This window comes from Myxine glutinosa, chromosome 2 (genome assembly GCF_964187855.1).
Source record: "Myxine glutinosa chromosome 2, kmMyxGlut1.1, whole genome shotgun sequence".
NCBI classification, from domain to species: domain Eukaryota; kingdom Metazoa; phylum Chordata; class Myxini; order Myxiniformes; family Myxinidae; genus Myxine; species Myxine glutinosa.
The window spans coordinates 147,324,346-147,340,642 of record NC_136262.1 but is presented as its reverse complement, the minus strand read 5'-3'; the positions used below and the strand labels follow the sequence as shown (position 1 = coordinate 147,340,642).

Sequence of the window (16,297 nt, the reverse complement as noted above, 5' to 3'; positions counted from 1 at the left end):
ACTCGATCCTGGAAGCTGTTTATGAGTACCATATATGTGCTGTCATCACCTTCTGTCTTAATCTGCTTCTTCCTATTACTCCTTGTGTGTTCTTAGACATGAAGAGTTGTCTCTTGCAAAAAAAAGCCTCTGCGATCTCTCCTTTCGTAATCCAGCTAAGGCATGTAGAGATAAGTATAGAGGTTATTTGATAGCACATTTCATGAAAAAGGTTTGAATATGAACAGTTGCACTACGATAAAATAAGATGAAGACACTGATGGAGGAAGAATATAAAATCTGTGAAGATGAAAATTGTGTTGAACTTGGGAACCATTGAGTGAAAGGGTGAGCTACAAATATGGTCGTTTTTGAAATTCGTGTGAAGGAAATAAAAAATTGTATTCAAAATAAATTAATTCATGATATTGAAGTACCGTACATAACATGCATTTTTATTTTTTTAATTTTTTACTGATTTCGTTTTATTTTTTTGCAGGCAGAACACTTGTGACCATGTGGAACTGGTCGAGTGAAGAACGCGCTTTCGCTATCAAAGCTTTTTTACAAGAATAATGATAGTGCAACTGCTGCACAACGTCAATTCAAACTCCATTTCAATGTTCAACGTCATAGAAATGTGCCCTCTGTTCATGCTATCAAGTTATGGGTTCAGAAGTTTGAGAGGACCGGTTCAACTTTAAAAGAGAAACCGGGTCAGTATACAGTATCAGTGCCGGAAGCACCCAAATCAGTAAGAATGGCACAAAACATTGAGCGTGTGAGGGAGTCAGTTTTTGAGAAATCCGCATCGCTCCAGCCGAAAGCATGCATCAGCCTTAATAATTTCTCACACTTCACTACGCCGCATATTGCATAAGGATTTAAACTTTTACCCTATAAAATTCAAACTGTCCAGGTATTAAGCCAAGATGATGAGATTGCCCGCAATAATTTTTGTGAGGGAATGCTTTCATTTATGGACGGAAATGAAAACCAAAAGATTGCTAACAATTTGTTCATGTCTGAGGAAGCACATTTTCATCTGTGTGGCTATGTCAACAAGCAAAATACTCGTTTTTGGGGCAGACGAAAACCCAAGAGAAATGCACACGAAACCGTTACACAGTCCCAAAGCCACAGTGTGGTGTGCACTTTCATCGTTCGGCATCATAGGGCCTTACTTCTTCGAGTACGATAATGGAAATGCCATCACTGTTACTGCAGCTCGATATATCAATATGGTTTCTAACTTCCCCTCCAGATAATTAAACAGATTTGCAGAAGTGAGCCCAATGACGTGTTTCAGCAAGATGTTGCAACCTCCCACACCGCCAGAGTGTCCATGACTACTGTAAGGGAGCTCTTTCCAAAGCATGTCATTTCCAGAAACGGTGATATTCCATGGCCAGCGAGGTCACCTGATTTGACTGCATGTGATTACTTCTTGTGGACAGATCTAAAGGAGAAAGTGAATGTTAACCGTCCACAAACTCTTCATGAACTTAAGGAAAACATCAGACGCCAAATCAATGATATTGACGTGGCCATGTTGTAGAACGTCATGAATAAATGGCGTCCAAGATTGGAGGAATGTGTCGGACGAAATGGTGTGCATCTCCGAGATGTTCTTTTCCACAAATAAATGGCATGTCATGTACTTCACTTTCTTGTAAGAATTTGTTTTAAAATACAACTTTTTATTACCTTTACACGAGTGTTAAAAATGACCATATTTCTGGCTCACCCTGTATAATGTCCTTTGCAAGTTAAATTTGCAGATTATGGAGCAATTGATACAGGAATCATCCTTGATATTTAACCCGAGAATAATATGAATGTACCATTAAATGAAATTGGCGACGGAGAACGTCACAGAAAACTGCTCTCCCACACCCCACCGATCAAAAATAAAGGAATCACCAAGGTCGTCAAGAGTATCATGAAACGAGGGAGGGAACAAACATGTCCACAGGAATCGAAGGATGCCAGGCAGCCTCCTTCGAACATTCGAGCAATAATGAGCATTCCCAGGCATGCTCCGAAATTGTGTCTCTGGGGAAAACCCGTCAAGAGTGGAGTGAAAAGCCTTTAGGCGAGACCTCCGTGCGAAGATGAGAAGATTCATCAAAAAACAAGACAGAACATGGAATCAATTTTCAATCATCGTTATTCAGAATGCAATATCCCACCAGGATGAACCAAACTGAACATTTGTTCATTAAAGCAAACAATACCAGACTCGATGGTTAGAGTGTCCGCTCTGAATCTGGGAGGTCTGTTATTCATACCAAAGACTTTAAAAATGGTACGTGCTGCTTCCTTGCTTGACAATCTGCATTGATAACAACCTTACGGGCAAAAAACCACCTTACGGATAACAACCTTGTAGAGCACGGGCTTACGGATAGAGCACGGGCAAACAACCTTACGTTGGCAACCGAACAGCTTACTCCTGCGTTGAACTTCCTTGTAAGGGAACTCATATATGAAGTGAGACTCAGTAGCGAGTCCAACTGTTTGAGGATAATAACAGATAGAAACTTCCCAGGTAGATTACACTGTTATATGAAGCAGTGAAACCACATGCACGAGGAATGCTGCTGCAGAATGTTAGCCAAGGATCTTTGGAGGTGAGAGGTGGAACCTCGATGAAATAACAAGGTGCAAAGATGAGAAATGCTTGCGGTCTCTACGGAGTCATCAATGAGTCGACTGCTCGCTAACAAGATTCATTATTAAAGTTCTCAAATGGAAAAGTCCATTTAACACTTTTCATCCCAGGCTTGTACAATGTTAATACATTTATAAGTTACTTCCTCATTTTGTACAACAGTGGGTCTACTAAACAGCCATATAAAACACAGTGTGTGTGTGTGTGTGTGTGCGTGTGTGTGTGTGTGTGTGTGTGTGTGTGTGTGTGTGTGTGTGTGTGTGTGTGTGTTTGTGTGTCTGTCCCCCTTCACAGGGATAGGTTTTAACGGCTTTGAGTAGTGCGTTAGGAGGGATTTGAGTGGGGGGTTTTAAAGGCTTTGAGTAGTGCGTTAGGAGGGATTTGAGTGGGGGGTTTTAAGAGGCAATCTTTGAACACATACTGTGTGTCAACCAGTTAAAAGACCTAAAAGACTGTGGACCCAAAATACCCCAAGGACCCAGAAAACACCGAAGACACAATGGACTCCAAACACCCAAAATATCCTGTAGACTGATAGACACAAAAGACCATGAAGACCCCCAAAGACCCCAAGCACTCAGAAGATCCAAAATACCCCAAAGACCCAAAATACCCCAAAGACCCAAAATACCCCAAAGACCCAAAATACTCCAAAGACCCAAAATACCCCAAAGACCCAAAATACCCCAAAGACCCAAAATACCCCAAAGACACAAAATACCCCAAAGACACAAAATACCCCAAAGACACAAAATACCCCAAAGACACAAAATACCCCAAAGACACAAAATACCCCAAAGACACAAAATACCCCAAAGACACAAAATACCCCAAACACACAAAATACCCCAAAGACACAAAATACCCCAAACACACAAAATACCCCAAAGACCCAAAAATACCCTGAAGACTGTTAAACACCCAAAAAGACCCTGAAGACCCAAAATACCCCAAAGACACAAAATACCCTGAAGACCCAAAATACCCCAAAGACCCTTAAATACCCCCAAAGACCCTTAAAGACCCCAAGGACCCAAATGACACAGAGGACTTAAAAGACCGACAAGTCCCTGAAACCCCAAAATAACCCAAAGACACCAAGACCCTTAAAGATCCAAAAGACCACAAAAACGCAAAAGACAATGAAGACCCAAAATTCCCCAAAGACCCATAAAAACCCCAAATACCCAAAAGACCCCAAGACCCTTAAAGACCCAAAAGACTCTGAAGACTGTTAAAGACCAAAATGACCACGAAGACCCAAAATACTCCAAAGACCCAAAATACCCCAAAGACCTTTAAATACCCGGAAGACCAAAAAGATCGAAAAGACCCTCAAGACCGAAAAGAGCCCGAATACCCAAAATATCCCAGTTACTGGAAGGATCAAGAAGACCCAGAAAACCGAAGAGACCCCAAAGACACCAAAATACCCCAAATATCCAAAAGACCAGGAAGACCCAAAAAAGCCCTGAAGAATGAAAAGACCCAGAGGACCGAAAAGACCTCGAAGACCCAAAATACCCCGTAGACCCTTAAAGACCCAAATGACCCAAACAATCCAAATGACTGAAAAGACCCAAACAATTGAAAAGACCAAAAAGACCCTGGAGCCCCTTAAAGACCCTGAGGACCCAGTGGACCCCAAATTACCCCGAAGACACCAAATACCCAGAAGACCCTTAAATACCCTAAAAATCCAGATTGCGGACCCAAAATACTCGAATGACTCAAAAGACCGAGAGGACCCAAAAGACTCAAATGACCCAAAAGACACCGATGAACCAGAAGACCCAAAAGACACAAAAGCAACAAAATATGCTGAAGACACTGAAGATCCCAAGGACTTAAATGACCCAGAGGACACAAAAGACTCCAAGGACTCTGAAGAATCAAAAGAAGAGTAATTATGCCTCTTACATTGGAAGTGTAGACGGTGGCTTTCAAACTGAGCCTCAAGGTCGGTGTACAGAAGCGGTATTTTTTTAATCACAATAAATACAAGGCACCGGGCGGTGAAATTTGCTGCACGTGATGTGCAATGCGCACAGAGTAAAACGAGTGTTCATTTACGTCTGTAGGATGTCTAACAAATAAAAATGATATAAGCACCCCTGACACTAGGCCCAGATTTCAGACTTTGGCATGCTCACATGGCTGTACCGTCAAAAACTGTTCCACCCCGTCATTTTTGACTGGCTTTATACTAGTGTATACACATATATATATATATATATATATATATATATATACATATATATATATATGTATATGTATATATATATATATATATATATATATATATATATATATATATATATATATATATATATATATATATATATATATATATATATATATATATAAAGTAGAGTTGGCCTCTGTGTCTGTATCCTGATAGATCTACGATCTCTAAGATCTCGAGAACCCGTGGACGGATTTGCGAGCGGAAAGTACTGTTCGACTCGGGATGGTCCCAGGAATGTCACGGAGACATAAACATTAAAAAAATTTCGGGTTTTAAAATTAGCGTATTATTAGCACTAGCAGAAGAGAGAGGGATTCGAAGGGAGGGAGCGCAGCGCTTCTAGCGCTTCTGACTACAGCACACCTTAAAATTAAAAAAACTTCGGGTTTTAAAATTAGTGTGTTACGCGTAATTAGCGCTAGCAGAAGAGGGAGGGAATCTAAGGGAGGGAGCGCAGTGCTCCCTCCAGCGCTTCTGTTAGCGTAATTAGCGTATTTCGGAACGTTAATTTTTCAACTTCATTATTCGGAATCAGTACGTCCCAGAGAACCTTCGTAACGTTAATTTTTCAACTTCATCCGATTGACATGGGACCAACGGCATGTGACAAAGAGTGAAACATACAGGCTACATTTATTTGACGACAATGAGTTCCGACTTCCGACCTCGGTGGGATGACAGGCTGAGTCAACCCCCCTGGTGTGAAGGGGGAGGAGGAGGGGAGGGGGAAGAGAAGGGGAGGGGAACGAGGGGGAAGGGGATGGGAGGGGGGGAGGGGGAGGGGGAAGGGGGAGGGGGAGGGGGAAGGGGGAGGGGAGGGGGGGGAGGGGAAAGGGGGGGAGGGGGGAGGGGAGGGGCCCTTCTTCCCCTGGGCACCCCCGCACCCTTCCCTCCCCCCCTTCCCCTCCCCCCTCCCCCCCCCTTCCCCCCTCCCCCCCCATTCCCCTCCCCTCCTCTTCCCCCTCCCCTCCTCCTCCCCCGCTTCCCCCTCCCCCCTCCCCCCCGTTCCCCTCCCCTCCTCTTCCCCCTCCCCTCCTCCTCCCACTCCCGTGCAAAGCCGGGTACCTCTGCTAGTATATATATAATATGCAGAACTGATGTCAGAACTGTCCCTCCCGAGACCTTTACGATACTGACAACCCACAAGCTGATAACTGGTGATGTGCCATGGAGATAACTTCAGTCAGAGGTACCAAAGATGCTCAGCTTTTTAACTCTCGACATTAATTCTCGATGTGTCGACGAATGCCATAGACCGGAAGGAAATAGGTTTGGTTGCAGGTGGCGTTGAGTAAACCCGTTCGTGGAAAGCATGCGGTCGTGGAAGCAAACTTGGGAGTTGTCAGTAGCTGGATATACTGGTGAGAGGAAGCAGTCCGTAGCAGTCTTTTATGTTAGTTTGTCAATGTCAGGGCGGCACGATTTAAACAGATGGTTAATGTCTTTGTCAAAAGAGGAATCAAATCGTCGTGGGCAAACAATGGGAGAAGCACAATCGACGAGAAAATATCTCACGTCTGTCCAGGCTGAGTTGTGGCCTGGACTGTCCTCGCACCAGACGGCAGGTCGTCCCGTTTCCTTTGCACACACCACACTGATCCTCGAGCGCAGAGCTGCCAAGCTGCCGGTCGCAACCCACGGGCTAGGGGAGAACACAATGACAAATTGGACCGCAGGTCACAATCTAGAGACGCCATGAGGTCTTTCTGCCATATTGGCCACAAAACTACATTTTTGTTTTTAACAAATCTGAGAAAAATATTTTCCGCACCGGACGGAAAAAAACTGCAGCACAAGTAAGGGGCCCAGTGACCCATGTCATTGGTGGATGTGATCCGGGTCACAGTGGCGAATCAAGTGGGAGAAGACTGAACCATTGTGAATCACAAATCAACTCGAAGCCCCTGCGGCCCACGACAATGCCCTCTTTTACAAAACCAGTACAGTATTTGGGAGTAGTAAAACACCAAGGACAGATTACGTCTCGGCACACCACCCACATTGTTTTTTGGGGGGGAAGATAAATTTTAAGTGATCTAATTTAACATCACGTTTGTTCTTTAGATTATGGATTAGCAGCCATCTTTCCAGCCTCAGTGGTGTCATGGTTACAGCATCCGTTCAGAATCAAGGAAGTCGGTGATTCGAACCCGACTCCGGCCGAATCAAACCGAACCTTAAAAACGGCATGTGCTGCTTCCTTGCTTGCTGCTCGGCGTTTAAAAAGGACAGAGCATGGACAAACAACCGTAGGTTGGAAACCATTGCACAGGCGAATGGGCCAAATGGCCTCCTCCTGCATGAAGTGCCAGGTTATGTTTTCACCCCTGTCTGTTTCTCCGTTTGTGAAAAAAATATCTCAAAAATTTGTGGACGGATTCAGACGAAATTTGGCAGAGATGTGGCGTATGTGACACGGACGGAATTATTAGATTTTGGTGAAGTTCCAGATTCGGATCCGGCTACGATAATGTTTAAATGATTCTTCACCATTGCGAGATAAGGCCAAAAACGATACATAGCAGGATATCTGAAAAAGTTACGGATGGATTTGGACGAAACTTGTTGGACAGGTTATGTGTGTGACGAGGAAGAATCGATTCGATTTTGGTGGAGATCTGAATATGGATTCGGATATGAGAATTATTTAATTTTAAATGATTCTTCACCATTAGGAGATAGGGCCAAAAACGATACATAGCAGGATATCTCAAAGAGTTACGGATGGATTTGGACGAAACTTGTTGGACAGGTTAGGTGTGTGACCAGGAAGAATCGATTCGATTTTGGTGGAGATCTGAATATGGATTCGGATATGAGAATTATTTAATTGTAAATGATTCTTCACCATTAGGAAATAGGGCCAAAAACGATACATAGCAGGATATCTCAAAGAGTTACGGATGGATTTGGACGAAACTTGTTGGACAGGTTAGGTGTGTGACGAGGAAAAATCGATTCGATTTTGGTGGAGATCTGAATATGGATTCGGATATGAGAATTATTTAATTTTAAATGATTCTTCACCATTAGGAAATAGGGCCAAAAACGATACATAGCAGGATATCTCAAAGAGTTACGGATGGATTTGGACGAAACTTGTTGGACAGGTTATGTGTGTGACGAGGAAGAATCGATTCGATTTTGGTGGAGATCTGAATATGGATTCGTATATGAGAATTATTTAATTTTAAATGATTCTTCACCATTAGGAGATAGGGCCAAAAACGATACATAGCAGGATATCTCAAAAAGTTAAGGATGGATTTGGACGAAACTTGTTGGACAGGTTGTGTGTGTGACGAGGAAGAATCGATTCGATTTTGGTGGAGATCTGAATATGGATTCGGATATGAGAATTATTTAATTTTAAGTGATTATTCACCATTGAGAGATCAGGTGAAAAGCGATATACGGACATGATATTTAAAAAAGTTATGGACGAGTTATGACTAAACTTGGTGGACGAGTTGGTTTAGTGACAAGAACAAGCCGATTAGATTTTGGTTCAGGCCCGAATCCATATCCGGCCTATCATTGAGATACAAAACAAACAGGTCAGCCTGGCGGAGGTGTGCGCCCTACCAAGGGTCATTCTAGTTGTGTTTGTAGCAACATGCAGGTGTTGTGCTTTGCGATTGCGGCTGGAATGATTTTTCCCCCCTTTTGGGAAAGGCAGTCCATTTTGTAGAAGGCGATTTGTGACATGATTAAAGTTTGGAGGACTCTGATCTCTTTGTGTTCGACCTTCATGGCTGCCTTCAGTACAACGTGGGTCAACACAGGTGTGAATACGTGTGCATAAAAGAAACAGCAATTCGATGAAAGAGCGATCGATTCGATGGTTAAGTAATAGCCGGCGTTGTGAATGAACGCGTACATATTATGTTGAAAAGCCAGATTTTGCTGGATCCTTTGAGAATTTCGAAGCTTTGACGCACCAAATCGCTCAATGGAGGCCGCCATCTTGCGGATGCGGAAGTATGCATAAACAATTGCGAAAAAGTTCAATAGGAGTTTGCTTCACCCGTCTTTGTTTGATTCACAATCTTATGCACCTCTAATTTGTAATTAAAATACTTTAAGACCAACCTCGTTCCCCGGGCCCACACGGCCTGGTTATCTTCAACGAAAATCGTCACCAAACACCGGAACCAATGACATTCGAGCATTTGAAAAAATATTTCAAAAACCAAATCGCTCCATGGAGGCCGCCATCTTCCGGATGCGGAAGTATGCATATAAATTGCGAAAAAGTTCAATAGGAGTTTGTTTCACCCGTCTTTTTTTGATTCACAATCTTATGCACCTCTAATTTGTAATTAAAATACTTTAAGACCAACCTCGTTCCCCGGGCCCGCATGGGCCCTGGTTATCTTCAACGAAAATCGTCACCAAACACCGGAACCAATGAGATTCGAGTATTTGAAAAAGTATTTCAAAAAAGCTTATTACCGTTTCGAAGGCTGAAAACGGCGTCAAATATTCCAAAATTGACGAATAATTATTTTTTAGAAATCTCGCGGCCGTAGGGGATAGTTTTTCACGGCCGGAAATATCCGAAATTGAGACGGAATTCACCGAATTAATCAAGAAGGAAATTTTATCAATTTTAATCTCATCCAGAATGCAAATGGTGTCATTTTGAATTAGGTACGGTGCCTACTACACCTACCTACTACCAACTACCTACCATACTGATGCCATAGTGATGGGTAAAATAGTGGCAAGAGGCTTTGGCTTCGCCGGCTCATTGCGGCTTTGCAGTAGGGTATGAGTAGTTGTGTTACACGTTTGCATTCAGGTAGTGAACATGAAAGATCGTGTTGTAGTTTTTAGTCTTGAGAAGGACTTGGTGCAAGCCAACTCTGCTGTTCTTTAAGGTTTGTTTTTTTTCAATATGGCTGCAGACCAGTGACTGATGTCACTTTTATCAAACTGTACTTGTCGAATCTGTACTTGTCGAATCAAACTGTACTTGTACTTGTCGAATTATGACATCATAATGGAGGCACCTATGACATCATCATTAACATATCTTATTCCCCATGGTGAGTACTTGACAATGAGCCATGGTTAAAATTTTTCCATTGAGCAGTTTGGTGTAAGGTTTTTAGAGGTGTAAGGTTTTTCCAAGATGGCGTCCGTACAACGTGATCTATGACGTCATAATTATCAGCAAAAAAATCTACAGGCAGAGGCGCACCTACGGTAAAATTTCATGTCAATCGGACAAACTGTTGCCGAGAAAATGAATGTTTAAAATGCAGACACGACACACGTACGACACACGTACGGCACACGTACGCAACCGATTGCTTAACCTCGTTTTTCATTTCGCGAGCGCAGAGTAATAACACTACCTCCTGTGCTAAGTGAGATGCCCACATGGCAGAGCGTAGTCTCTCCCTGTGACTACCTGGCCTTGTATAACTCATAAAAAGTGGAGATACTACACTATATAATAACAAAATAAGACTTCTGTACAATTGTACTCATCGTAATACAATTTGCCAAAATAAAATTCCTGAGCTCATTATAACTATAAGGCAAACTTTGAACATGTGGTCGGTTTCTGGTTCATTGCTGTCAGTGAAAGATGGTCTTGATAATGGGCCGAAGGGCAGAATGGGGTGAAAGAGCGGACATTGTTTTGAGGGGGATGATATAAACAGTCTCGACTCGCTACGAGTAGACAAACGAGACAGCGTCGGACACAGCCGCTGGTCACAAGGCCTACGCCTCCTCCGGGCCTCGTCAATGTCCTCGCCACGATTCATGGACGCACTTTTAAAAGGGCAGATAAAAGAAAGCAAATTCTTCTCGGGCGTTGCTTGGTACGGTGAAGAAGCACTCATCGGGGGGCAACCCACGCGCCTTTCAGCTCTGACAACGGTGGCACAATGCGCCGTGGGCACGTTCGCGGGGCGAGATTGGCAGGAGAAGACCCCCTCGAAGAGCTCGCTCTCAATACCTTCGCTCATGTTCCCATAACCTGTAGAAGGCCGATTAAGATTCCTCACCTCTCCCTCGTATTGAAAAGCTCCAGGCTTTGTACATTCGTCTGCACTTGGTGATGCACAATCATCATTATTTATAGTATTCCCATTCAATCATATATCGGAGTCTATACGTGTCCGCTGTACATTTAACACAGAATGTTGAAACTTACACCGAATGGAAAGTGTGCGCAAAACAATGTTGATAAACTCATGCCATGTGTGGAGAATAATTACACATCCTCGACCATACAATTAGACTGGCGACAAAATGTAACATCTTCACTCTAAGGGGGAAAGGGACATTAGCAGATGGTGAATAAGGGGGCACGGAACATCAGCATATGGTGAATAAGGGGGCATGGAACATCAGCATATGGTGACTAAGGGGGCAAGGAACATCAGCAGATGGTGACCAAGGGGGCAAGGAACATCAGCAGATGGTGACCAAGGGGGCAAGGAACATCAGCAGACGGTGCCTAAGGGGGCAAGGAACATCAGCAGACGGTGCCTAAGGGCAAAGGAACATCAGCAGACGGTGAATAAGGGGGCAAGAAACATCAGCAGATGGTGACTAAGGGCAAAGGAACATCAGCAGATGGTGACTAAGGGGGCAAGGAACATCAGCAGACGGTGACTAAGGGGGCAAGGAACATCAGCAGACGGTGAATAAGGGGGCAAGGAACATCAGCAGACGGTGAATAAGGGGGCAAGGAACATCAGTAGACGGTGAATAAGGGGGCAAGGAACATCAGCAGATGGTGACTAAGGCGGCAAGGAACATCAGCAGATAGTGCCTAAGGGGGCAAGGAACATCAGTAGATGGTGACTAAGGCAGCAAGGAACATCAGCAGACGGTGACTAAGGGGGCAAGGAACATCAGCAGACGGTGACTAAGGGGGCAACAAACATCAGAGATGGTGACTAAGGGGGCAAGGAACATCAGCAGATGGTGACCAAGGGGGCAAGGAACATCAGCAGACGGTGGATAAGGGGGCAAGGAACATCAGTAGACGGTGCCTCAGGGCAAAGGAACATCAGCCGACGGTGACTAAGGGGGCAACAAACATCAGAGATGGTGACGAAGGGGGCAAGGAACATCAGCAGACGGTGACTAAGGGGGCAAGGAACATCAGCAGACGGTGCCTAAGGGGGCAAGGAACATCAGCAGAAGGTGCCTCAGGGCAAAGGAACATCAGAGATGGTGACTAAGGGGGCAAGGAACATCAGTAGATGGTGACCAAGGGGGCAAGGAACATCAGCAGACGGTGCCTAAGGGGGCAAGAAACATCAGTAGATGGTGACCAAGGGGGCAAGGAACATCAGCAGACGGTGCCTAAGGGGGCAAGGAACATCAGCAGAAGGTGCCTCAGGGCAAAGGAACATCAGAGATGGTGACTAAGGGGGCAAGGAACATCAGTAGATGGTGACCAAGGGGGCAAGGAACATCAGCAGACGGTGCCTAAGGGGGCAAGAAACATCAGCAGATGGTGAATAAGGAGGCAAGAAACATCAGCAGATGGTGAATAAGGAGGCAAGGAACATCAGCAGACGGTGACCCATGTCAGGGTCACACCTGTGACCCATACTGTACATATTTGGTCTGGATGGCGCTTAATTCAACTCTAATTAGCAAATTATGGAGAAATCAAAATCTTTGTCTTCTGTAGCAAAAGGAACATGAGGGGGAGCCACAGTATGACTTGGTGACTCAGGCCTTGCTGGACTTCAACGGGTCGTGATTGATCGTTAAAAATAAAAGTACTCCTATCAATGTCATGCCAAGTAGGACATTACGAGGGGCTCGAGAATGAAGTTCAATGAAGTCACAAGGAACACTCGTGTTATTGATCATAAAAATTACTTGGAGACGTTTACAACTGGCAGACATGTGATGAGGCTCAAAAACAAACTCGACACATCAACTTTGAATTTCAGTGTATCCGGTCTTGCATTGTGAATCGCTTTTTATAGAAACAGATTTGTCCATTTTCTGCCAAACGGAAACCGCCAAAACGACATAAACTTGCCATATTGGATGGCTCAGATACAATCTCTCAGGCTGCAGATGGGCGACCACGTGATGATGACAAGCTGGAATAAATGACCTCATCGTAGTAGATACAACGTACCACGATCTGAAGTATAATGTGCGGTTTGTAAGAAAAACTTCAGACTTAGATGTTGTTGATAAGGAGGCCATTCCCACCGATATGTGCACGGAAAGGATGGTCGATGTTGTCTCAGGGTGAAACTTCCAAACTTCCGGACATCTGGAATCGGAGCAGCCAGCCACTGTCAGAATGTAATCTTGAGGCTGGACTATACAAGGCCAACAACATAAGATTCAAAGTCAAACTGGAGAAAATCCTCAATGGACAAATTGAATTTGGCCCACAGGTTGAACCTCTTCAGTACAATACGTTTAATCTGAATACGAGAGTAGTTATGCGGAAGGATGAATAATTACCTCATCTAGCGATACTAATAGCTTGGTATGACTGGTGTACTCTGCAAAACAACTTAATGACCACATTTGGTTTCATCCAGCCACACCCAAGCACCGACGCCTTGTTGTTGCTCATCAAATTAACCTAAATGACGTCATCTGGACGAACCTTCTACTGCAGTGACATGGGCAGGTGACCGATGTTCCCTTGGTTAATGTCCACTTGGTTAACTCCATTATCGTGCCGATTTGTTGGATGGTCTTGGGATCTGTGTGCTGACTATTGTTAAAGTAGAGGAGCTCATTGGCTGAACACTCAAATGAAACAATCAATCAATGACGTCCATTACATGTTTTTTCAAAAAAGGTGCCAATGATCCTGAAAAGTTGCTACCAACACAACTGTCTTAAACAAGACATAGAATGTGGACGTCATCAAAACCTTGTTTGGTATTCATCATGGCATTTGGTATTCATGTTTGGTATTCATCATCCATTCCACAACCGAATATTGACTCGCAGACTGGTCAGGGTTTATACGAGTACAAGGACACGAGCACAGGAGACATAAGAGGTTCACAGCTCTCAATGGATGATCTAGTCTCAAACTAGATACCTCCACCAGGTGAACAGTTTAGTTTTGTATCCCACTGACAGGCCGGATCTGGATTCGGACCTGAACCAAAATCGAATCGGCTTGTTCTCGTCGCCGAACCAACTCATCTACCCGGTTTTGTCACACGTCATCCACAACTTTTTGAAATATCGTGCTACAAGATATTTAGAGATAGAGAATTCTACACGAAAAGAGAGAATTCTCAGATCCAGATCCGGATTGGAATCTTCACCAAAATCTAACAATTTCGTCCTTGTCACATACCAAACCTGTCCACCAAATTTTGTCCGAAGTCCGAATCCGTCCATAACTTTTTGTGATATCCTGTTCACAGACAGACAGGGGCAAAAATATAACCTCCATCCACCTTCAGAAATGGTGAGTAGTAGTGGGAGTAGTAGTGGGAGTAGTAGTGGGAGTAGTAGTGGGAGTAGTAGTGGGAGTAGTAGTGGGAGTAGTAGTGGGAGTAATAGTGGGAGTAGTAGTGGGAGTAATAGTGGGAGTAATAGTAGGAGTAATAGTAGGAGTAATAGTAGGAGTAATAGTCGGAGTAATAGTAGGAGTAATAGTAGGAGTAATAGTAGGAGTAATAGTAGGAGTAATAGTAGGAGTAATAGTAATAGTAATAGTGGTAGTAGTAGTAGTAGTAGTGGTAGTGGTAGTGGTAGTCCTTTTATTTTTCAACCAAATCTCCCCGTCCACCCTCCAACCACTCCTACTCCGTCTTCCATCTTGATTTTTGACATAATTTCCTCATATAAGGGTTAACCATGTTAAATGTTAACCGTGCCTTAAGGTGTTGAGTTCAGATCATAGTCGCATTTAATTTTTGTTATTTATGTTAAAGTACCAAAAAGTAACAACCACAGCGACTAAAAATGGCCTCTTGCAACAAGGGAAGGGAATGATAATCAACCACAATGAGTGAACTCACATCACCTGCAAACCAGACAAGGTCGGGCAGGAAAATTCTCCCAAACCTGAAGGTTGTTAATGAGCCAGCTGGGTTTTTACCAGCAATACAATAGTGAATGCACCTGGAAATTCACATGAAATCAAGTCAAACTACTGCGGATTAGAATCCAAATCCCTTATACTGCCACCTTCACCTGGAAGGCTAACCCCCGCTCTAGCAGGGAAAATGGCCTTAAAATGCATGTTGTTGTTGTTGTTGTTGTTGTCTTCACCTGGATTTGAGCCACAACTTCTGCGATGCTGATCCAGTGTCCTCAAGAGGAAGGCACCATTGTACCTTTTATAAGGGTGATACCTGCTTTCATTATATTTTTGACGTTGACGATGCCTCTCTGAAGTTGATTTATTGAGTCTTTTTCAGATTGTGCCACCAGTCTAAACAAGCATTCTGAGTATTGCGCTGCAATACATGTCCCCTACCGGAAGTCTGTCGTCCGGAAAACTGTTGGGGAAATTCCCAAAGTTCAAAGTGCCATAACTTTGTCAAAAATGATCGAAACGTCGTGAAGTTCGAACTTGAACTGTAACTTATCATGAGGAAACCATGTGCCAAGTTTGAAATCATTAGCATTAAGAGTTTAGAAAAAAAAGTCCGGAAAACTGTTCTTTGCGTGACGGACGGACAGACTGACGGACTGACGGACGGAGGGACGGGGTGCAAACCGGAGTACACCGGTAGGGGACTAATAAAAGTGATCCTGAGAGAGGCCTGAGAGATGCGAGCAGAAGGGACACCCGGCTTAAGGACCATCCGACTTTGTGATGATGGAACACCCTGCAGTTGGGTAATGCGAAGCACCAATCGGACAGCTTATAGTCAGGTCCGGAATCAAAATCGGACTAGACCATCCTGTCGCCCTACCGCTGACCATCCTGTCAGACTATGGGTAGAATCAACACAGCATTCTGTCATCATATTGATCATAACGGCCCTTCAGACGCATCGGTGACCAATCGTACAAGTAGGTTAAGTTAACGAGGCAGGTAAGGTTGGCTTTCGTGCCATTAAGCCGTCTGTTCCGAAAACGGCACAAGACTACGTGGCACGGCGTGATGCCCTTCTGAGACTAATCCAACTATTCACCTATTGTGGGACCATAAATATGGCAGCAAAGAGTTATCAAGCTTCTGATTGGATCGTTCACACCGAGTGGTGGAACCGCATTTTGTGGCGGAAAGTAAAACCCAGAGAAATTTGTACGAACACCCATAAAACATGGAAACACCTCAAAATGGTCCATTGGCCGAAGAAAACGAACATTTTGTGGAGATTGCAGTCAACCTGAGAATAGCACAGTTATAAACGTGACAGGCAATGCATTGTTACCATTAAGATCTCGGACTATTAAAACCTTTG

The 16,297-nt window shown here is 43.9% G+C and overlaps 1 protein-coding gene across 1 annotated transcript in view; it reads right to left on the bottom strand.

Moving 5' to 3' along the window:
* The window catches only part of LOC137417486 (ADAMTS-like protein 1), a 466,111-nt gene that overhangs the window by 272,993 nt on the left and 176,821 nt on the right, over positions 1 to 16,297 (bottom strand). The window contains exon 7 of the mRNA XM_078772644.1: positions 6,417 to 6,543. Coding sequence (XP_078628770.1) covers positions 6,417 to 6,543 — 127 coding nt within the window. The remainder of the gene's footprint in view (positions 1 to 6,416; positions 6,544 to 16,297) is intronic.